This window comes from Oncorhynchus mykiss, chromosome 6 (assembly GCF_057628025.1).
Source record: "Oncorhynchus mykiss isolate SJ-2025 chromosome 6, ASM5762802v1, whole genome shotgun sequence".
Lineage (NCBI taxonomy): Eukaryota > Metazoa > Chordata > Actinopteri > Salmoniformes > Salmonidae > Oncorhynchus > Oncorhynchus mykiss.
In genome coordinates, this window is record NC_143027.1 from 65,596,820 (window position 1) to 65,621,004 (window position 24,185).

A 24,185-nucleotide genomic window follows, 5' to 3' on the forward strand; every position below is an offset into this window, starting at 1 on the left:
TTTCACAATGCCATTGGAGATACTGTATGTCAACCACAAAATATCACTAGATATCAATGCATAATTGAATCATCCAAATTAATGTAATCAATTGGTTAGCACAGCATGGCACGTGTGATATAAACACAGTCTGAAGCTGTCAGGGAAGCCAAACACCAGCATACAACAAGGCTTTGATAAGATCACATACCTATGCTGTTTATGGACGCAGCCAGATCACTTCCACAGTCATATCGGTGGGACTCCATCTCCTTTCCCAAGCTTCACATGGAAACATGATGCAGTTTTCCATTCTAGTTATGGAAGAAGTAAAGCATCTGCCAACTGTGACATGCTTTTCTCTACCCCAGGACGACAACTAGAGGAGCCCAGGGCAGATTCATACAGTACAAGCCCATATCATTCTGTCCTGCTGTCTGTCATTCAGGAGCAGCAGACCGATGGCTCTGTGAGTGAGTCTTCCCCAGTCAACTCTAAAAGTGCCCTGATAAGTGGAGCAGGGGAGGATTAGTGTTGTAATCTAGCACAGTGCCAGGCTAAATCAACACCACAAGGCCTGTGGCGGAAAAGGGCACAGCGATAAAGCTGGATCGCCTCCTAGGCGTAGTTGGAGTTGACATGATACCAGATCTGGGACCAGGCTAATCTCACCCTAATATCCTGCAATAACAAATCCTCCACATGAGGGCCCTCTGTGTCTACAGCTGAAAGAGGACTCTTCACAAAGGACTGATGTTTAACAATATGCTCTTTGCAAAACGTCAGCACCTCTTTTTCAGTTTGTCTCAGACCGAAGAGGGAGTTGCCAAAATGAGGGGCAGCAGTAGAATTTGCAGAGAGGGGCGGTGAGAGGACAACAATGGTAGTGTAACCTATGTGAGTTATGACCAACTGATACTCATGTGCATTCTGGATAAGTAGTAAGAATGAACACTTTACTTTATGTCATTTTCTATGCAGCAGCAGTGAAAGAGTTAAGGATGGTGTCTTGTGCACTGGAGGGTGATGAGTGAGTTATCTCCTTACCACCACAGGAGCAGATAATGACTGAGGGTTTTCTCTCAGGGAACTTCCAGAGTTCAAATAGTCTGCCTGACTGCAGAAGGTACGGAGGCACGGAGACAGAGGAGGTGAGTGAACAGCTATGGTCTAAAGATGTTATTGTAGCTCACAAAGACTCAAATGATGGATCATTGACATATGTTGGGGATATGTTGATGCTACATATTGAATGTGCATTGTGTGTCTTACATATTCTTACTGATTCAGCAAATTTCTGTCTTCTCCAGTTTCTCTGTCTAAGATCATATCAAAGTGATAAATGACTTGTATGTTTATGAGCATCAATTTGTCAACGCTATGAGACTAATGTAAATCCATTAAGGGCCCATCCAATTGTGTCCGAGGAACACTCTGGGTAAAGCTGCGTTGCGCTCGTGCATGACTGCACTGTTTTGTTTTTCTCTCCCAGCCCCAAACACTGTGAGGAAGATGAGGAGAGGAGACACCCCTCTGCTAAAGCAGCAGTCAAGCCCCTGCTTGGGAAACGGTAAGCTTGCTCTCCCCCTCTCTCCCCCTCTCTCAGGCTTATTCATTCACTCAATCTCTCACATGCTCTCTCACTCATACATGTAGACCGTCAGACATGTAGACATCAGCCCTATAAATAAAACAACACCACTCCAACCAGTGCTCATAAATGTTGATGTACTGTACTCTCTTAAAATATCTTTAGCCAGGGTGATACGTGTCTTTCTCATACACAGACTGACAGAGATGTAGTTGACCTTCTCTTATAGAGGTGTCTTTGACAGAAGGTACAGTAATTCAGGACTGGACCCCCACCAGTGACAACAGGCTGGTGTCTGAGAGAGCCCAGAGAGGACATGATAAAAAAACTGTCACGATCATCGTAAGAAGCGGACCAAAGCGCAGCGTGGTGTGAATGCATCATTTAATAGATGACGAAAAACACGAAGTAAACTGTACAAAAACAATAAACAAATAACGACCGTGACGCTATCATAAGAACTGTGCTGACACAAGCAACTAACATAGACAATCACCCACAAACAAACAGTGAAACCCAGGCTACCTAAGTATGATTCTCAATCAGAGACAACTAATGACACCTGCCTCTGATTGAGAACCATACTAGGCCGAAACATAGAAATCCCCAAAATCATAGAAAAACAAACATAGACTGCCCACCCCAACTCATGCCCTGACCATACTAAATAACGACAAAACAAAGGAAATAAAGGTCAGAACGTGACAAAAACAGTGTGACAGCTGTGTTTGAGGCAAGAGAACGACTAATGGCTGCCCAGAGACAGGGAGCACTACGGTAAATGATCCAACACAGGAAGATAGCAGGGATACAATGACCAGACCATTAGGAAACAACCCATTCAGGAGATGCTAAAATTCCTTTTTGCTCCAATGTGCTAACATCATGGTATCAAAATGCCACTTGCAAACTCAAAGGGGCTTCCTGGAACATTCAGAGGCTTAGAACAACATAGCTCAACATGATCATGGCTCAGTTCTCTCTCATTCTCTCTGTCTCTCAGTCCCCACATCCCACTATCATAAGTACATCAGTGCAGAGGGGAACCATTGAGATCAGACTGTGTCTGTGCCTACATTTAATCTCCTGTAATGCTCTCTATGGAGCTGCAGCAGAAATCCCCTCGGTCACATGATCTAATGCTCCCAAAACCAGATGTGCAGATCAATAATAGGAAGTCAGCTCCAATGCAGAACAACATTATTTCTCCATGTAATGAAGCTCTGAATGAAATATAGAGCAAGCTGAATGACATTGTTGCTGTCCAAAGATACTGTAAATCATTCTGCTGTGAGGCATTAGACCTTCAACTTCAACAGGCCAGGTAAAAATAAACACGGATTGTTAACATTGTGACCTGCATGTTGGAGTGTGTGTGTGTGTGTGTGTGTGTGTGTGTGTGTGTGTGTGTGTGTGTGTGTGTGTGTGTGTGTGTGTGTGTGTGTGTGTGTGTGTGTGTGTGTGTGTGTGCGTGTGTGTGTGTGTGTGTGTGTGTGAGCCGAGGGGGTTGGACAGGCAACTGGGATGTGAGTTGTAGTCATGTGGGGGTAATCAGAGCTGCAGCAGTTGTCCATTGGGGGAAACAACAGGACCTTAACAACAACACAGAGTTTAATCTGCCCTACATCTCTCTTTCTGGACCTCTACTGGGAACGCTGAACAACACCAATACCAGGTAGGGAATGAAGTCCTATGTCATGTATTTACAGCATACTACAAGCTATGTGAGTGTCTCTGCCGAAGCCAGTGTCAGATAGGATCAGCCTGGACTGAAATCACACAGATCAGGGTAGAGGGTCCTATATGGTTTCAAATTGGCAGCTTTGAGCACGAACATGAAGGACAGTGTGTGCATGGATAAACATGGGTTTGTGGGTCACTGTTTTGTCATCACCTATTCTAATTGGGCGATGTTAGAGTGTGAGGTAGTCTGATCCTTTACTGAGGATGATTACCCATCAGCTGACTGACATGATGCCAGAGAACAACAGCAGAATTATTCATTCTAACACTATGCACCTAAACCAAGGTCAGTCAGGGCTGAGATTAAGTGTGTGGGTGGGTCTATCGAGGCTCTGAGGCAAAGCAGTGATGCATGGCTGCGCAGCGGCAGTCCTCTCAATCAGGGCTGCCTGGGTAATGTTTACAATACTTGCAACGGCTGCATAGCTTGCTATCTGGCTCCTTAAGGAGGAAGGCTGCGGCTACCAGCTTGTGATTTATCACTGTCCCAAAGGTGGAGAGGAGTGTATGAGGAGTGTTTGTGTGTGATTGTGTGTGAGCCCAGCCAGCTGAGGGGAGCGCCGGTGGCTCGCCTCTGGGCTCTCTCTTTGTTGACAGCCAGTTGTGACATATCCCAAGGATTAGTGGCTCTGTCGACATGATGCCATTGGCTTCTTAAAATAGATAGAGAAGGACACTCAAAGAAAACAGAACCGCAGTCGTGAACCACGGCAGGCTCAGAGTGGGACCGACCCACATCGCAGCCAGCCTGTCAGAGTCAGGCGACCAGCCTGTTAGCCAGTCTCTACCGCAGAGAGCCTGTACAGAGACACTGTGATCCTAGCTGAGATCTCCATCATCAGGACTCCCAGTGGTGACTGTACAGCACAGAGAGATGGCTGTGAACAGACCGGAAGGTAAGGCACGCAGATGATAACGAGTTAAGGTACACTACATACTGTTCTAGCAGCTAGAGCCTTGGAAACTATTGTGTTGCTGTTTGAGAGAGTGTGTTAAAGTGCATAATGTGTGATAGAAATGAGATGGCTATTACTCTGGGAGGAATACTGATGGCTTATGGGTGTCTCTGACTGAGAAAATGATGTATAACTGATGCTGAGGCAGCAGTATAAGCAGAGAGACAGACAGTGTGTGTGTGTGTGTGTGTGTGTGTGTGTGTGTGTGTGTGTGTGTGTGTGTGTGTGTGTGTGTGTGTGTGCGTGCGTGCGTGCGTGCGTGCGCGTGTGTGCGTGTGCGTGTGCGCGTGTGTGTGTGTGTGAGAGTTAGGCAGCACTCCAATTCATTGAGAGGAAGAAGCGGTGCTAAATTATTTATGAGAACCCATCTATTAATCAATGCTGCTGCTTCACCGAAACTCTCTCAGCTTTCAGAGTTCACCTGTGGTCTTTGCTGTAATGTGCTGCTCTCTCTCTCTCTCTGTCTGTCTGCAGTGCAGTGGGCAGTGGACAGGCGCTAGTTTGATCCACAAAGCTGTTCTTGGAAGTGGCTTAGGGTGAGCAGTGGGGTGTTTGTGGCACAGAATTTTGGCAGGAATGGCAGCCCTCTTGGAAAGGCTTGGCAGAATGGAGCTTTGACATTACTCTGTCACTGATAACACCAGAGCTTTTCTCTCGGGGGCACCAGGTCTGTATGGCCACAGTGCTGCCTGGGTGGATAGGGTTTTATGTCATTTGGGGTATCAAAAACCCCTCGCGGTTTGGTCACTTGATCTGTCGGTGTAGATACGTCCCTGAATGGGACAACAGTGTGGTAATTGGACCAGTGACCGACAATCAGACACTGGGCTATAAAGTCTACAGTACAACCGCTACTGTCACGGTTACACAGGTTATTATGACCATAAACCTGAAAGGAATAGAGCTTGTATGTGTCTGGAGACAAATCGAAATGGCAGTCATACTGTATAAGTCGATACATGACCAACAAACATGTTCATGAAACAGTATAAACAACATCGTTGCAGCCTGAGTGTACCACTGCAGATACTCTGGTCTTCAGAAAAATGAAAAGAATGATGGAACAGCTGGGAATTAAAACTTCATTAAATCCCAGGGGTAATAAGATGACATCTGACAGTACAATTCACTCAGCAGACAGTCTATGAATAAGATAAACACTAACCTGATGTCATTCTCTACCCTGTCTCTATGTTGTCCTCAGAGAGGATAGTATGGGGCCTGGCATTGACCCTAAAGGTCATAAGTAAAAATAGCATATTGTCTCGGAGGCAAGTACAGTTAGCATGTTGGATGTAACGTGATCAGTTGTCAGTATTTATGTCGGTCACAAGTGCTCAAGGATCCGCTTACCAGAGTCATTTCAAAAGGAGATTGCAGTATGCCACAATTTGTCAATCTGTCATGGCGGTTGTTTTGCCTTGCCTCGAGGTAACTCTGCTAAGCAAATAAATGAATATATGCTAATAGATCTAATATTAGCTAACACATTGTGCTAATAGCTCTCCTTTAATACTAGGTGAATATGCAAAGCAATGCTTATAGCAGAGGGATGTCATGACAGTGAGGTGTCGTGATGACAAGGCAGATTTGAGTTCTGAGTGGATAGAAACGCTGGAAATGGCCGCTATTTCCGGGGAGAGATTAGGTGGCAGCTCCACCTCCTACAATAACAAAACTCCAATCTAACCCCTCCAAAACTCCACTCTAACCCCTCCAAAACTCCAAAGTGTACATGTGTATATGTACATCTGTACAGTGTTTATACTAAGCTGCTACACCTGGTGTTTTCACAGACATGCCGAGACAATTCCCTAAGATCACGCTGAGCGAGGTGGATGAGGAGACACGTCTGCTGGCTGAGAAGGTGTACGCGTCAGCGCTGAAGGAGGAGGACACTAAGGATGCCCTGTCCATGTTCACCGTCCCTGAGGACTGTCCCATCGGCCTGCACCAGGCCAAGGAGAGGGAGCTGCTCAAAGAGCTGGCAGAGCAGCATTCAGAAGAGAGCGCCAAGAGGTGAGTCTGGCTCTCAACAACACAGGACCTCATGGAATCTAAACTAGCTGATCAATTCAGTACTGGAGTGTTAAGTATTTAGAAGAATGTTTGGTTTCCAGGAAGAAGAGTTTCAAGATGATCCGTTCGCAGTCTGCGTCCTTGCAGGGCCTGCAGATCCCTGTGACTGCAGAGTGGGCCCGTTCTGTGGTGACCCCATTCCTCTCACCCTCCTCCACCTGCTCCTCACTTCCAGAGAACTGCCCCGAGTACCAGAGGGTCACCATCAGTGGAGACTACTGCGCTGGTGTAAGTGCTCCAAGCAGGTGGCATACAGTTCATACACAACTCATACAGTATTTCCCTAGATTTAATTTTGGATTGGAGATGTTTAATGTCAGTATTTGTAGTTGTCCACATATTCTAAGTCAGAACCGTGATGCTGGACGGGCGGGCAGGTGCAGGCAGCGATCGGTTGAAGAGCATGCATTTAGTTTTACTTGCATTTAAGAGCAGTTGGAGGCCACAGAAGGAGAGTTGTATGGCATTGAAGCTCATCTGGAGGTTAGTTAACACAGTGTCCAACGAAGGGCCAGAGGTATACAGAATGGTGTCTGGAGGTGGGTCGTAGAGGTGGATCAAATCATCCCCAGCAGCGAGAGCAACATCATTGATGTATACAGAGAAGAGAGTCGGCCCGAGAATTGAACCCTGTGGCACCCCCATAGAGACTGCCAGAGGTCCGGACAACAGGCCCTCCGATTTGACATACTGAACTCTATCGGAGAAGAGAAACCAAGGCTGTTGAGTCTGCCATTAAAAATGTTGTGATTGGGCCTCCCGGGTGGCGCCCAGGCTCTGTCATAACCGGCCGCGACCGGGAGGTCCATGGGGCGCTGCACAATTGGCCTAGCGTCATCCAGGTTAGGGAGGGTTTGGCCGGTAGGGAAATCCTTGTCTCATCGCGCACCAGCGACTCCTGTGGCGGGCCGGGCGCAGTGCGCGCTAACCAAGGTTGCCAGGTGCACAGTGTTTCCTCCGACACATTGGTGGGGCTGGCTTCCGGGTTGGATGGCGCTGTGTTAAGAAGCAGTGCGACTTGGTTGGGTTCTGTATCGGAGGACGGAATGACTTTCAACCTTCGTCTCTCCCGAGCCCGTACGGGAGTTGTAAAGATGAGACAAGATAGTAGCTACTAAACAATTGGATACCACGAAAATTGGGGAGAAAAAGGGTAAAAAAAAAAAAGAATTGTGATTGACAGAGTCAAAAGCCTTAGCCAGGTAGATGAATACGGCTGCACAGTAATGTCCCTTATCGATGGTGGTTATGATGTCGTTTAGGACCTTGAGTGTGGCTGAGGTGCACCCATGACCATCTCTGAAACCAGATTGCATAGCGGAGAAGGTACGGTGAGAATCGAAATGGTCGGTATTCTGTTTGTTAACTTGGCTTTCAAAGACCAAGTAGGCAGGGTAGAATAGATATAGGTCTGTAGCAGTTAGAGTCTAGAGTGTCACCCCCTTTGAAGAGGGGGATGACCGCGGCAGCTTTCAAATCTATGGGAATCTCAGACGATACGAAAGAAAGGTTGAACAGGTTAGCAATGGGGGTTGCAATAATTTCGGCAGATAATTTTAGAAAGAGATGGTCCAGATTGTCTAGCCCGGCTGATTTGTAGGGGTCCAGATTTTGCAGCTCTTTCAGAACATCAGCTGTCTGGATTTGGGTGAAGGAGAAGTGGTGGAGGTTTGGGCGAGTTGCTGTGGGGAGCGCAGGGCTGTTGACCGGGGTAGGGGTAGCCAGGTGGAAAGCATGGCTAGCCGTAGAAAAATGCTTATTGAATTTCTCAATTATTGTGGATTTATCAGTAGTGACAGTGTTTCCTAGCCTCAGTGCAGTGGGCAGCTGGGAGGAGGTGCTCTAATTCTCCATGGACTTTACAGTGTCCCAGAACTTTTTTGAGTTTGTACTACAGGATGCACATTTCTGTTTGAAAAAGCTAGCCTTAGCTTTCCTAACTTCCGGTGTATATTGTTTCCTAACTTCCCTAAAAAGTTGCATATCACGGGGGCAATTCGATGCTAATGCAGAACGCCACAGGATGTTTTTGTGCTGGTCAAGGGCAGACAGGTCTGGAGTGAACCAAAGGCTATATCTATTCCTAGTTCTAATTTTTTTTGAATGGAGCATGAATAACCAGGCATCCTACACTGACGGGATGAGGTCAATGTCATTCCAGGATACCCCGGCCAGGTCAATTAGAAAGGCCTGTTCGCAGAAGTGCACTCAGCATGACTCCCTGTCAAAATACAAGTTTGATAAACAATTTAAATAATAAAAGTGGTACTTTGGTATGACTTTAAATCCCCAGGTGGTTAGGAATACATTTGTGTGGCAGAGAGTGTCATGTACTGTCATGTTGTCTTGTCTCTGTCCTTTCCCTTCACCCTGTCTCCCTCTGCTGGTCGTGTTAGGTTACCTTTTCTCCCCCGCTTTCCCCCAGCTGTCCCTTGTCTCCTCTAACTACCCATTCACCCCGTTCCCCACCTGTTCCCTTTTTTCCCTCTGATTAGGTCCCAATATCTCTCTCTGTTTCTGCTCCTGTCCTTGTCGGATTCTTGTTTGTTTGTGTCATTCATGCCTGAACCAGACTGTCGTCATGTTTGCTGTAACCTTGTCCTGTCCTGTCGGAATCTGCCGGTCCATCTGAGCCTACCTATGTTTGGTAATTAAAGAAGCTCTGTTTAAGTTGATTCGCTTTTGGGTCCTCATTCACGCACCGTAACAGAAGAATCCGACCAAGAATGGACCCAGCGACTTCGGATCCTCTCCACTCAGCCGTCGAGATCCAGGGAGCGATGCTAGGCAGACACAAGCAGGAATTGTCTGCTGCTCGACATGCCGTTGAGACCCTGGCCACCCAAGTCTCCAACCTCACAGAACAGGTTCACCATCTCCGCCTCGATCCACCGGCCACTTCCAGGGCTTTCGAATCTCCGGAGCCCAGAATCAATAACCCGCCGTGTTACTCTGGGGAGCCCACTGAATGCCGCTCGTTCCTCACCCAGTGTGATATTGTGTTTTCTCTCCAGCCCAACACTTACTCCAGGAGCACTGCTCGTGTCGCCTACGTCATATCTCTCCTTATTGGACGGGCTCGTGAGTGGGGCACGGCAATCTGGGAGGCAAGGGCTGAGTGTACTAACCAGTATCAAGACTTTAAGGAGGAGATGATACGGGTTTTTGATCGATCTGTTTTTGGGGAGGAGGCTTCCAGGGCCCTGTCTTCCCTATGTCAAGGCAATCGATCCATAACAGACTACTCTATTGAGTTTCGCACTCTTGCTGTCTCCAGTGGCTGGAACGAGCCGGCCTTGCTCGCTCGTCTTCTGGAGGGTTTCCGCGCAGAGGTAAAGGATGAGATTCTCTCCCGGGAGGTTCCTTCCAGCGTGGATTCCTTGATTGAACTCGCTATTCGCATTGAGCGACGGGTTGATCTTCGTCACCGAGCTCGTGGAAAGGAGCTCGCGCTCTCCGTCGCCTCCCTCTCCGCATCACTACCATCTTCCTCTGCCGGCTCGGGTGCTGAGCCCATGCAGCTGGGAGGTATCCGCATCTCGACTGAGGAGAGGGAACGGAGAATCACCAACCGCCTCTGTCTCTATTGCGGTTCCGCTGGTCATTTTGTCACTTCATGTCCAGTAAAAGGCCAGAGCTCGTCAGTAAGCGGAGGGCTACTGGTGAGCGCTACTACTCCTGTCTCTCCTTCAAGATCCTGCACTACCTTGTCGGTCCATCTACGCTGGACCGGTTCGTCAGCTTCCTGCAGTGCCTTAATAGACTCTGGGGCGGAGGGCTGTTTTATGGACGAGACCTGGGCTCGGGAACATGACATTCCTCTCAGACAGTTAAAGGAGCCCACGGCCTTGTTCGCCCTGGATGGTAGTCCTCTCCCCAGGATTCAGCGTGAGACGCTACCTTTAACCCTCACTGTTTCTGGTAATCATAGTGAAACCATTTCTTTTTTAATTTTTCTTTCACCTTTTACACCTGTTGTTTTGGGCCATCCCTGGCTAGTTTGTCATAATCCTTCCATTAATTGGTCTAGTAATTCTATCCTCTCCTGGAACGTCTCTTGTCATGTGAAATGTTTAATGTCTGCTATCCCTCCTGTTTCCTCTGTCTCTTCTTCACAGGAGGAGCCTGGTGATTTGACAGGGGTGCCGGAGGAATATCACGATCTGCGCACGGTGTTCAGTCGGTCCAGGGCCACCTCTCTTCCTCCACACCGGTCGTATGATTGTAGTATTGATCTCCTTCCGGGAACCACCCCCCCCCGGGGTAGACTATACTCTCTGTCGGCTCCCGAACGTAAGGCTCTCGAAGATTATTTGTCTGTAGCTCTTGACGCCGGTACCATAGTCCCCTCCTCCTCTCCCGCCGGAGCGGGGTTTTTTTTTGTCAAGAAGAAGGACGGGTCTCTGCGCCCCTGCATAGATTATCGAGGGCTGAATGACATAACAGTGAAGAATCGTTATCCGCTTCCTCTTATGTCTTCAGCCTTCGAGATCCTGCAGGGAGCCAGGTTTTTCACTAAGTTGGACCTTCGTAACGCTTACCATCTCGTGCGCATCAGGGAGGGGGACGAGTGGAAGACGGCGTTTAACACTCCGTTAGGGCACTTTGAATACCGGGTTCTTCCTTTCGGCCTCGCTAACGCTCCAGCTGTCTTTCAGGCATTAGTCAATGATGTCCTGAGAGACATGCTGAACATCTTTGTTTTCGTTTACCTTGACGATATCCTGATTTTTTCACCGTCACTCCAGATTCATGTTCAGCACGTTCGACGTGTCCTCCAGCGCCTTTTAGAGAATTGTCTTTTTGTGAAGGCTGAGAAGTGCACTTTTCATGCCTCCTCCGTCACATTTCTCGGTTCTGTTATTTCCGCTGAAGGCATTAAGATGGATCCCGCTAAGGTCCAAGCTGTCATTGATTGGCCCGTCCCTAAGTCACGCGTCGAGCTGCAGCGCTTTCTCGGCTTCGCGAACTTCTATCGTCGTTTCATCCGTAATTTCGGTCAGGTGGCAGCTCCTCTCACAGCCCTTACTTCTGTCAAGACGTGCTTTAAGTGGTCCGTTTCCGCCCAGGGAGCTTTTGATCTCCTCAAGAATCGTTTTACATCCGCTCCTATCCTTGTTACACCTGACGTCTCTAGACAGTTCGTTGTCGAGGTTGACGCGTCAGAGGTGGGAGTGGGAGCCATCCTTTCTCAGCGCTCCCTCTCTGACGACACGGTCCACCCATGCGCGTATTTTTCTCATCGCCTGTCGCCGTCGGAACGTAACTATGATGTGGGTAACCGCGAACTGCTCGCCATCCGGTTAGCCCTAGGCGAATGGCGACAGTGGTTGGAGGGGGCGACCGTTCCTTTTGTCGTTTGGACTGACCATAGGAACCTTGAGTACATCCGTTCTGCCAAACGACTTAATGCGCGTCAGGCGCGTTGGGCGCTGTTTTTCGCTCGTTTCGAGTTCGTGATTTCTTATCGTCCGGGCTCTAAGAACACCAAGCCTGATGCTTTGTCTCGTCTCTTCAGTTCTTCAGTAGCCTCCACTGACCCCGAGGGGATTCTCCCTGAGGGGCGTGTTGTCGGGTTGACTGTCTGGGGAATTGAGAGGCAGGTAAAGCAAGCACTCACTCAAACTCCGTCGCCGCGCGCTTGTCCTAGGAACCTTCTTTTCGTTCCCGTTCCTACTCGTCTGGCCGTTCTTCAGTGGGCTCACTCTGCCAAGTTAGCCGGCCACCCTGGCGTTCGGGGTACGCTTGCTTCCATTCGCCAGCGTTTCTGGTGGCCCACCCGGGAGCATGACACGCGTCGTTTCGTGGCTGCTTGTTCGGTCTGCGCGCAGACTAAGTCCGGTAACTCTCCTCCTGCCGGCCGTCTCAGGCCGCTTCCTATTCCCTCTCGACCGTGGTCTCACATCGCCTTAGATTTTGTCACCGGACTGCCTTCGTCAGCGGGGAAGACTGTTATTCTTACGGTTGTCGATAGGTTCTCTAAGGCGGCTCATTTCATTCCCCTTGCTAAGCTTCCTTCTGCTAAAGAGACGGCACAAATCATCATCGAGAATGTTTTCAGAATTCATGGCCTTCCGTCAGACGTCGTTTCGGACAGAGGTCCGCAATTCACGTCTCAATTTTGGAGGGAGTTTTGCCGTTTGATTGGGGCTTCCGTCAGTCTCTCTTCCGGCTTTCACCCCCAGTCTAACGGTCAAGCAGAACGGGCCAATCAGACTATTGGTCGCATCTTACGCAGTCTTTCTTTTCGCAACCCTGCGTCTTGGTCAGAACAGCTCCCCTGGGCAGAATACGCCCACAACTCGCTTCCTTCGTCTGCGACCGGGCTATCTCCTTTTCAGAGTAGCCTCGGGTACCAGCCTCCGTTGTTCTCATCTCAGTTCGCCGAGTCCAGCGTCCCCTCCGCTCAGGCTTTTGTCCAACGTTGCGAGCGCACCTGGAAGAGGGTCAGGTCTGCACTTTGCCGTTATAGGGCGCAGACTGTGAGAGCTGCTAATAAGCGTAGAACTAAGAGCCCTAGATATTGTCGCGGTCAGAGAGTTTGGCTCTCCACTCAGAACCTTCCCCTTAAGACGGCTTCTCGCAAGTTGACCCCGCGGTTCATTGGTCCATTCCGTATCTCTCAGGTCATTAATCCTGTCGCAGTGCGACTTCTTCTTCCGCGATATCTTTGTCGCGTCCACCCGGTCTTCCATGTCTCCTGTGTTAAGCCCGTTCTTCGCGCCCCCGCTCGTCTTCCCCCCCCCCCCCATCCTTGTCGAGGGCGCACCTATCTACAGGGTCCGTAAAATCTTGGACATGCGTCCTCGGGGCCGTGGTCATCAGTACCTAGTTGACTGGGAGGGGTACGGTCCTGAGGAGAGGAGTTGGGTTCCCTCTCGGGACGTGCTGGACCGTGCGCTGATTGATGATTTCCTCCGTTGCCGCCAGGTTTCCTCCTCGAGTGCGCCAGGAGGCGCTCGGTGAGTGGGGGGGTACTGTCATGTACTGTCATGTTGTCTTGTCTCTGTCCTTTCCCTTCACCCTGTCTCCCTCTGCTGGTCGTGTTAGGTTACCTTTTCTCCCCCGCTTTCCCCCAGCTGTCCCTTGTCTCCTCTAACTACCCATTCACCCCGTTCCCCACCTGTTCCCTTTTTTCCCTCTGATTAGGTCCCAATATCTCTCTCTGTTTCTGCTCCTGTCCTTGTCGGATTCTTGTTTGTTTGTGTCATTCATGCCTGAACCAGACTGTCGTCATGTTTGCTGTAACCTTGTCCTGTCCTGTCGGAATCTGCCGGTCCATCTGAGCCTACCTATGTTTGGTAATTAAAGAAGCTCTGTTTAAGTTGATTCGCTTTTGGGTCCTCATTCACGCACCGTAACAGAGAGTCCACAAGATGAAATTTAAAGCCGTGTGGGAAGACTAGTAATGACAGCTTTCTCCTCTCCCCAGATCACAGTAGAGGACTATGAACAGGCAGCAAAAACCCTGATGAAAGCCCTGTTCATTAGGGAGAAGTACTCCAGACTGGCCTACCATCGCTTTCCCCGTACCGTCGCTCAGTTCCTCCGCAGCGCTGAGAACCAGACGTGGAAGGAAGAGGACGAGGTTCTACCAGGTATACACTGAGTGTACAAAACATTCAGAACACCTTCCTACTATTGAGTTGCACCCCCCTTTTGCTCTCAGAACAGCCTCAATTCGTTGGGGCATGGACTCTATAAGGTGTTGAAAGCGTTCCACAGGGATGCTGGACAATGTTGACTCCAGTGCTTCCCACAGATGTGACAATTTGGCTGGATGGCCTTTGGGTGGTGGACCATTCTTGATACACACGGGAAACTGTTGAGCGTGAAAAACCAAGCAGCGTTGCAGTTCTTGACACAAACCGGTGCACCTGGCACCTACGACCATGCCCCGTTCAAAGACAGTTAAATCTTTTGTCTTGCCCATTCACCCTCTGAATGGCACACATACACAGTCCATGTCTCAATTGTCTCAAGCGGATTTAACAAGTGACATCAATAGCTGAACATAGATTTCACCCTGAATTTCCCTGGCCAGTCTATGTCATGGTGTTGATAATGTTTTGTACACTCAGTGTACACTCAAACAGTGCCCATAAATTAACTATATGTACATAATGTGTTCTTAACGTCCTGTACAAGTGGAGTCCATTGTATTAGTCTATGTCAGTCATACTTGTCTCCCCACAGATGTCTGCCCTTGCCCTAGGGAGGGGGAGGACCCTTACAGCATTGAGAATATCCCAGACAACCTGAGCTATGAGCTGCAGACGAAAGATGGCATAGTGTATGTGTATGAGAACGCAGAGGCTCTAAGTCAGAACAGGCCCCGCAGCCTACCCTACCCTGACCTGGAGACCTTCGCCATAGACCTCAGCCATGTGCTGGCCATGATCGTTGATGGACCCACGTGAGTGACCACCACTTCCTGAACTCACCACTGTGTAATGGAGCTTAATTTGTGTCTCTGTATAACTGATGTGCTTTACAGGAAGACCTATTGTCACAGACGCCTGAACTTCCTGGGCTCAAAGTTCTACCTGCATGAAATGCTCAATGAGATGGCTGAGCTAAAGGAACTGAAGGGTGTTCCACACAGAGACTTCTACAATGTCAGAAAGGCAAGTTCCAACACTTGAAGGTGAAAGCTAAATTTGTCATGTAAAAAGTGAAAGTCCACCATTTAGACTCAATCTGATTTGTCCACTTTCCGACTGTGATGTCACTTTCCCCAGGTGGACACACACATTCATGCAGCCGCCTGCATGTCCCAGAAGCACCTTCTAAACTTCATCCAGACCACCTACAAGACGGAGGCAGACCGTGTGGTGCTGGAGAAGGGTGGGCGGAAGCTGACCCTTAGAGAGGTGTTTGAACACCTCAACATGGACCCCTATGACCTCACTGTGGACTCCCTGGATGTACACGCTGTAAGACCCTCCCTCTCTCTATCTATTTCTCCTGGCATCATGCATACCCTTACAAAGAAAAACAAATGAAAAAATGTGAAAAAAAAGGTGTTTTTCAGACACGTGTGAAGTTTCACATGTTAATTTTCCATGTATTTGTCCCTCGTGTGAAAATATATAACTCTAGTACTCTATTAGGTGTTTAAAGCGGCAATCCTTAATTGAAACATGAACAAAGGGGTCTCCCCACCACAGTTTCAGTAAAAAGCCAAGGTTTGGGGCTGGAGAAATGCAACCACTCTCAAATTCTTACCCTACGCTATGGATGCAAGGACTGTACATCCATGATACACTACATGACCAAATGTATGTGAACACTTGCTCGTCGAATATCTCATTCCAAAATCATGTGCATTAATATGGAGTTGGTCCTCCCTTTGCAGCTATAACAGCCTCCACTCTTCTGGGAAGGCTTTCCACGAGATGTTGGAACACTGAATCTTCTACAATGTCATTGTATGCTGTACCATTAAGCTTTCCCTTCACTGGAACTAAGTGGCCTAGCCCGAAACATGAAAAACAGGCCCAGACCATTATTCCCCCTCCACCAAACTTTACAGTTGGCACTATGCATTGGGGCAGGTAGCATTCTCCTGGCATCCGCCAAACCCAGATTTGTCTGTTGGACTGCCAGATGGTGAAGCGTGATTCATCACTCCAGAGAACTCGTTTCCACGGCTCCAGAGTCCAATGGCAGCGAGCTTTACACCACTCCAGCCGACGCTTGACATTACACATGGTGATCTTTGTGCATGGTGAACCCATTTTATGAAGCTCCCAACGAACATTTATTGTGCTGACGTTGTTTCCGGAGGCAGTTTGGAACTCGGTAGTTGCAACCAAGGACAGACCAACTCCAGAGTGTTGCAACCGAGGACAGAACATTTTTAAGCGCTACGCACTTCAGCACTCAGCACTGAGGCAACATATTTTATATTCTTCAAGAATAAATTGGTAAATATGATTAATTCATAAATCCAAAAATGGATGTAGTCACTAAGGATTGCCCCTTTAATAACAGGCAGTGACTTTCATACAGCAGAACGACACCGAGTGTACAAAACATTAAAAACACCTTTCCATGACAGACTGACCAGATGAATCCAGGTTAAAGCCATTATCCCTTATTGATGTCACTTGTTAAATCCACTTCAATCAGTGTAGATTAAGGAGAGGAGACGGGTTAAAGAAGAGTTTTTAAGCCTTGAGACAATTGAGACATTGATTGTGTATGTGTGCCATTCAGGAGGTGAAAGAGCAAGACAAAAGATTTAAGCGACTTTGAACGGGCTATGGTCGTAGGTGCCAGGCTCACTGGTTTGTGTCAAGAACTGCATTGCTGCTGGGTTTTTCAGTTTCCCGTGTGTATCAAGACTGGTCAACCACCCAAAGGACATCCAGCCAACTGTGGGAAGCATTGGAGTCAACACGGGCCAGCATCCCTGTGGAACACTTACGACACCTTGTAGAGTTCATGCCCTGATTAATTGAGGCTGTTCTGAGGGCAAAAGGGGGTTGCAACTCAATATTAGGAAGGTGTTTTTAATGTTTTGTACAATCAGTGTATATCGCCATTTGAACGTGATCCATTAACATGCCCGAAAAGAGAAATAATGTTGTCCACTGTTCTGCGAATGTCCCGCATAATTTGTAACGCATTTAGGATTTTTAGATGCAGTCACCCTAATTCCAGGGGTGGAAACATTGCTACTGCAACATGTTAACAGAATAACATTATTTCAACCCCACATGTGAACTTGCAACTCCACATGTGAAGTTTTCTTACATGTGAAACTGCACATTTGAATTATTCGTCATTTTTATCATGAAGTGTTCACATACAGTGCCTTCAGAAAGTATTCAGACCCCTTGACCTTTTTCACATTTTGTTACGTTACAGCTTTATTCTAAAATATATTAAATTGTTTTTTCCCCCCTCATCAATCTACAATCTACCCCATAATGACAAAGCAAAAACATTTACTTATGTAAATGTGAAATATCACATTTATATAAGTATTCAGACCCTTTACTTAGTACTTGAAGCACCTTTGGCAGCGGTTAAAGCATCGAGTCTTCCTAGGTATGACACTACAAGCTTGGCACACCTGTATTTGGGGAGTTTCTACCATTCTTCTCTGCAGATCCTCTCAAGCTCTGTCAGGTTGGATGGGGAGGACAGCGACCCTAAGCACACAGCCAAGACAACGCAGGTGTTGCTTAGGGACAAGTCTCTCCAGTGATGTCTGATCGGGTTCAAGTCTGGGCTCTGGTTGGGCCACTCAAGGACATTCAGAGACTTGTCCCGGAGCCACTCCTGCGTTGTCTTGGCTATGTGCTTAGGATCGCTGTCCTGTTGGAAGGTAAACTTTCGCGTCAGTCGGAGTTCCTGAGCACTCTGAAGCAGGTTTTCATCAAGGATCCCTCATTACTTTGCTCCGTTCACCTTTCCCTCGATCCTGACTAGTCTCCTAGTCCCTGCCGCTGAAAACCATCCCCACAGCATGATGCTGCCTCCACCATGCATCACCATGGGGAAGGTATTGGCCAGGTGATGACCAGTGCCTGGTTTCTTCCAGACGTGACGCTTGGCATTCAGGCCAAAGAGTTCAATCTTGGTTTCATCAGACCAGAGAATTTTGTTTCTCACGGTCTGAGAGTCGAAGTGCCTTTTGGCAAACTCCAAGCAGGCTGTCGTGCTTTTTACTGAGGAGTGGTTTCCGTCTGGCCACTCTACCATAAATGTCTGATTGGTGGAGTGCTGCAGAGATGGTTGTCCTTCTGGAAGGTTCTCCCATCTCCACAGAGGAACTCTGGAGCTCTGTCAGAGTGACCATCGGGTTCTTATCTATCGGGTTCTTATGTCCCCCGGTTGCTCAGTTTGGCTGTGCGGCCAGCTCTAGGAAGACTCTTAGTGGTTCCAAACTTCTTCCATTTAAGAATGATGGAGGCCACTGTGTTCTTTGGGACCTTCAATGCTGTAGAAATGTTTTGGTACTCTTCTATAGATCTGTGCTTCGACACAATCCTGTCTCTGAGCTCTATGGCCAATTCCTTCGACCTCATGACTTGGTTTTTGCTCTGACAAGCACTGTCAACTGTGGGACCTTAAATAGACAGGTGTGTGCCGGTCCAAATCCTGTCCAATTAATTGAATTTCCCACAGGTGGACTCCAATCAAGTTGCAGAAACATCTCAAGGATAATCAACAGAAACAGGATGCACCTGAGCTCAACTTCGAGTCTCATAGCGAAAGGTCTGAAAACTTATGTAAATAAGGTATTTATTTTATTTTCATTATTAAGAAATTGGCAAAAAGTTAAAAAAAAAAAAAAAAAAAACGTTTTTTGCTTTGCCATTATGGGGTATTCTATATAGATTGTTGAGTTTATTTTAACGTTTTTTATTTTATTCAACTTGGCATATCAGTTAAGAACAAATTCTTATTTACAATGAAGGCCTACCGGGGAACAGTGGGTTAAGGGCCTTGTTCAGGGGCAGAACGACAGATTTATATCTTGTCAGCTCTGGGATTCAATCCAGCAACCTTTCGGATACTGGCCCAATGCTCTAACCACTAGGATACCTGCCACCCCAATTTTCACCTCAGCATGTTATGTGAAAACATGTTTCTCTCCTCACATGTTCAACGGTGGTGTTAACATGTGGATTTAAGTTCAACATCTGAAAACAGAATTCTTATTTGGCATGGTTGTTTTGTAAGAGTATATCATCCATACTGTACAGGAACAGCTGTTATGCCATAAAACACATTTATTGTGTAACCATAGCTGTTCAGTTATATCTATATGTAGCGGTCCTATGTGTAGCTGGTGTAGGGAGTCAGGCGCAGGACAGCAGATATGAGTAATTAAAGTACTTTACTCAAAAATTCCAAATATACAAGGCAACAATAATGGCCCACAAACATGGACCGAATACAATAAATAATCACTCACGAACACAAAGTGGGGAACAGAGGGTTAAATAATAAACAAGTAATTGGTTGAGTGAAGCCAGGTGTGACAAGACAAAGACAGAACAAATGGAAAATGAAAAGTGGATCGGTGGTGGCTAGAAAGCCGGAGAGCGACCGACTTCGGCGGAAGGGAAGTCGTGACACTATAGCTGTTCGTTTTGGAGATCTGTTAGCACCAAACATAAGCTAATATTAGATCACTGTGTGTGTCTCACCCCACAGGGCAGACAAACCTTTCACAGATTCGATAAGTTCAACTCCAAGTACAACCCAGTGGGGGCCAGTGAACTCCGAGAAATCTACCTGAAAACAGACAACCTCATAGATGGAGAGTACTTTGCACGCATTATCAAGGTATAGTTCATTCATACAGAAAACATTCTGATTCTCTCAAATTGATAACACATGTTATGTTGCATAAGCTATCATTATTATGCAACAACATGTGCAGCAACACAATAGCACATGTGTTACTCTGATGGCTGGGAGGTGACAGAGACCCCGAATAATGGTGTTTGGAGATGAGAGAACTTCTCATTTATTTGATCTTTCTACCACGTCTTGCCCTTGACAGGAAGTGTCCCATGACCTAGAGGAGAGTAAGTACCAGCATGCTGAGCCTCGTCTGTCCATCTACGGACGCTCTGCAGATGAATGGGACAGCCTCTCCAAGTGGTTCATCCAGCACAAAGTGCACTCTACCAACATGCAGTGGATCATCCAAGTCCCCAGGATCTAGTAAGTGCTGCTGCCTGAGTGACAGCTGAAGGCAAAGAGTTACATTTCACTTTCAAATGGCGGAAGAATGTAACATGGCTACTATGGAAGATAGTCCTCTTTTTGTGAGATGTTTGTCATGGTTAAAAATGTTTCACTTCTTTCAGTGATATTTTCAAGTCAAAGAAGTTGATCACGAACTTTGCCAAAATGTTGGAGAACATATTCCTTCCTCTGTTTGAGGCTACAGTCAATCCACAGAAGCATAAGGAGCTACATGTATTTCTCAAATATGTGAGTATAATTCATTTAGATTTTCCTGCAAAAACTATCCTGATAGTGTCAACCATTCACCATTCAACCCCATATTCTTCCTGTACAGGTGACAGGCTTTGACAGCGTGGATGATGAGTCCAAGCACAGTGACCACATGTTCTCCTACAAGAGCCCCAAACCTGAGCAGTGGACAGCAGATGAAAACCCTCCCTACAGCTACTACCTCTTCCACATGTACGCCAACATCATGGTGCTCAACAATCTGAGGAAGTAAGTACCTGTTGCTGTCTGCCCCTCTCAGGCCTCTGGTAACGGACCCAAACCATTATATCTCTTTCAAGAGAAACCAAGAGTTCCAACTGTCCTTCTACTGATGCTGCTGACAGGAATATGTAGGTGTTACACCCATTGTTCAGTTGCTATTATTCATTGAATTTCCAGTAAGGCACTTCAGAATGTCCTGAGGGCAACCAAGGGGAGCAGAACAGGTGTCTGATTGCAGGCATGCTACATTGCTGCACAGTGTAATGCACCAACACATCTATAAATATTTCCCTATGATAATACAAAGGAATAGAATTACAGTCTCTGACAGACTTGAATTACTGGCACATTGTCACGACTTCCGCCGAAGTTGGTGCCTCTCCTTGTCCGGGCGGCGACGTCACCGGCTTTCTTGCCTCCTCCGATCTATGTTTCCTTTTCCATTTGGTTTGTCTTGATTGTACACACCTGGTTTCCATTGCGTTATAATTTATTCCCTATTTAACCCTCTGGCTCCCACATGGTTTTGTGCTGGTTTGTTCTTTGTTAAGTGGTCAAGATGTCTGTGAGCTGGTGTGGTTTTTCCCAGAGTGGAAATTATTGTTTTATTTTCGAGGAAAGTATGTTTTACTCAGTTCTGTGTAACTGCTGCACACTGACACTTGATACACATATGGTCAAGGATCTCCTCCAAAGTCACTGAAGATGCTACTGTAGGCCTACATAATACGTGTGTGTGTGTGTGTGTGTGTGAATACGACCACTGAATATTTCCCTGGGTCTCTTCCAGAGAGCGAGGCTTAAGTACCTTCCAGTTCCGTCCACACTGCGGGGAGGCTGGATCCATCACCCACCTGGTCTCTGCTTTCCTCACCGCTGACAACATCTCCCACGGCCTCAACCTCAAGAAGGTCCTCTACTACCATACTGATTCCTGCATCATCTGTCCTCAACACACTCTAGCCTACACACACTTATTTGCCATCAAATATGCTGTAATTGCTCAACTCCCCAGCATGTTTGAGTGGAGCACTCTCATGCTGATCTCCCATGTGATACAGTAGGTGCTACTCATATGAATAGTGGATGTCATGAGATGACCCTAAAGAAATGCAAAGCTATCTGAAATATTCTCACATGAAAGCACGCTGTATAAATGCTAGTCATTGTAATGCAGTAACAGTGTTCAGCCCTTTAGGCCTCACTGTTTGCTTCATTTTCCTGTCTATCTGTGGGCCTAACCAGCACACAGACAAAGGCCCTGTCTACCAGGCCTGCTCCATGCAAATACAACCACTGAATATAACCGAGCCAGGGACAGGAGCTAGTTATCAACTTCCAACATTTTAGCATCCACCGTGTCTACTGAGCAGGTGACAGCGAGGTATGTGTGAGTCTGTGTGTATGTACTGAGTGTCTGTCTCTCTCTGCCACAGAGCCCCGTCCTACAGTACCTGTACTACTTGGCCCAGGTGCCCATTGCCATGTCTCCTCTGAGCAATAACAGCTTGTTCCTGGAATATTCCAAAAACCCTCTCAGGGAGTTCCTACACAAGGGGCTGTGCGTGTCTCTATCAACAGATGATCCTATGCAGTTCCACTATACCAAGGTAAACTGTTGGAGAAATAGTAGCTCAAATCAGCTCCAGCTGAGTGTTCCATAGCTGTTTTGTAGGACAGTACTTGATGACAGTGTGTCCTGTCTGTAGGAGGCACTGATGGAGGAGTATGCCATTGCGGCCCAGCTGTGGAAGCTCAGCACCTGTGATGTGTGTGAGATTGCCAGGAACAGTGTGCTGCAGAGTGGCCTGTCTCACCAGGTAGAGCCCTGGGCATTGATATCTACCCTCTTAGAAAAAAGGTTTCCAAAAGGGTTCTTTGCTGTCCCAATAGGAGAACCCTCTTTGTTCCAGGTAGAAACCCTCTGTGGAAAGGATTCTACATGAAACCCAAAAGTATTCTACCAGGAACCGAAAAGGGTACTTCAAAGGGTTCTCCTATGGGGACAGCCAAATAACTTTTACCTTCTAGATAACACCTTTTTTATAAGTGTGTATCATAGCATGAATGCAAAATAACATTAAAATATCCTTCCCCTGTCCCCCATCTAATGGAGCGATTATACCTAAGGAGCTTACATGATATACAATCTCTGGTAATACTGTATGACTCATTTTGTGCAGGAGAAGAAGCACTTTATTGGGGCCAATTACTTGAAGGATGGACCTGAGGGGAACGACATTCGGCGGACCAATGTGGCTCAGATCCGCATGGCCTACCGCCACGAGACCCTGTGCAATGAGCTCAGCTTCCTAGTGGATGCAGTGAAAACTGAAGCGGCCATTGGCACACAACCCGAGTGACCACAATAACATGGGATTTAGCTCAATCTGTGCATGTAAGCTCTCAACCCTCACAACGATGTCTCTTGCATTCACGGGAGAAAAAACCCAATGGTTTGAATGAATAAGTGTGTCTCTTGTTTCTCTGGCTGCATGTGTGCTAGTAGTGCTCAAGTGGCAAAGTGGCAAAGTGGTCCCTGAAAATGGTGTACTATGTGCAGATATATGCCTAAGTGGCTGGCCCACATGGAGGAATATGTAGGCCAAGCACAGTTTCCAGAAAAGCAGTTGCTTTCAAACTAGGCATTTCATGGATAATTGAGGTAAGACAGTAATTCTGCTAATATATCATGCATGTATGAACTACACATTGACACATCCAAAGTGGGAGGCTTAATAAATACTTATTAGTCGCCAAAGTTCCGGAGCATGTCTTTAACAGTATAAAAATAGTTTGGAGAGGTAGCAGTAGGAGCCAACTACATCTTAGTGTCTAAATTATGTATGTCCACAGTACAAGGGTTTCCTTCTACAGTGCAGCAACATCATCTGCACTAAGGCTGGCTCACTCTGCAGAGCACTTACTCACAGTTCAGTAATGGAACAACATATTTGGGAGAAAAAACACTGGCCACATCTATTTTGATGTCCGACACTCACTGTAACATGCCTTCGTGATGGGCGGTCCCAGCTGTTGGCGGAACCTGACAGTGTTTATCTCTGGAGCTGGAACACTGCTTTAGCTGTGATGAATGGTACATTTCCACTGTCCCTTTCCATGTGAGCTCGTTTTTTACAGGATGTCATGCAGTAGGTTGCAAGGAGGACACTGAAGTCAGTTGTGGGCACTGTAGGTACAAAACATTGTGCTTGTATGCACTGTATGATATTTGCTTGAAATATTTGTGTGAGTGTTTTATTTCAATTTGAATGAAAACGGGCGTTTCTATTGGTCAGAGTATGCAATATTTAATTTGAATGTACTGTATGTATAACTTTGGAAAGCAACTATGAGCCAATTGAATGTTGAGAGTTTGGACAAGAGAAAAAAATGTGAAGGCATATCTTCTCCTCTAGTTGCACTGAGATACAAGTGTCCAAAGATGGACAAAGATGTTATACTGCTCTCTCACCTCTTGCTCGTTAATGGCTGACAGAATGCTGTGAAATAGCCTGTTCTTAATTATGTTACTTTTGTTATCAATAAAGATATTTAAACGTGGATTATTCCCTTTTTTTTGTCATGCAGCAATTTAAAACTGTGAGATGATGGAATACATTGTT

At 47.0% G+C, this 24,185-nt stretch overlaps 1 protein-coding gene across 7 annotated transcripts; it reads left to right on the forward strand.

The window, feature by feature from the left end:
• Nucleotides 1-766: 766 nt before the first annotated feature.
• On the forward strand, nt 767-24,123 carry LOC110526368 (AMP deaminase 3). Of its 7 annotated transcripts, XM_021607282.3 has the most exons (16): nt 767-1,130; nt 1,472-1,549; nt 6,066-6,288; nt 6,390-6,576; nt 13,781-13,946; nt 14,545-14,764; nt 14,846-14,975; nt 15,090-15,284; nt 19,525-19,656; nt 19,877-20,040; nt 20,187-20,313; nt 20,402-20,565; nt 21,350-21,470; nt 21,996-22,169; nt 22,269-22,379; nt 22,743-24,123. In XM_021607282.3, the coding sequence occupies exons 2-16, from the start codon at nt 1,492-1,494 to the stop codon at nt 22,920-22,922; spliced, it is 2,352 nt and encodes a 783-aa protein (XP_021462957.1). In that variant the 5' UTR covers nt 767-1,130; nt 1,472-1,491; the 3' UTR covers nt 22,923-24,123. The 7 variants fall into 7 exon arrangements, 5 of the variants coding, with proteins under 5 accessions (XP_021462957.1, XP_021462959.1, XP_021462958.1 ...); XM_021607284.3 differs by lacking the exons at nt 767-1,130; nt 1,472-1,549 and adding an exon at nt 2,980-3,245; XM_021607283.3 differs by lacking the exons at nt 767-1,130; nt 1,472-1,549 and adding an exon at nt 3,550-4,209.
• The last annotated feature ends 62 nt before the right edge of the window (nt 24,124-24,185 follow it).

What these genes read in the sequence shown, in the direction of transcription:
- LOC110526368 (XM_021607282.3), top strand. Translation starts at nt 1,492, where the DNA reads ATGAGGAGAGGAGACACCCCTCTGCTAAAGCAGCAGTCAAGCCCCTGC. An exon ending in ACTTTGCACGCATTATCAAG is followed by an intron (nt 19,657 to 19,876) that starts GTATAGTTCATT and finishes TGCCCTTGACAG; the next exon opens with GAAGTGTCCCATGACCTAGA. An exon ending in TACATGTATTTCTCAAATAT is followed by an intron (nt 20,314 to 20,401) that starts GTGAGTATAATT and finishes CTTCCTGTACAG; the next exon opens with GTGACAGGCTTTGACAGCGT.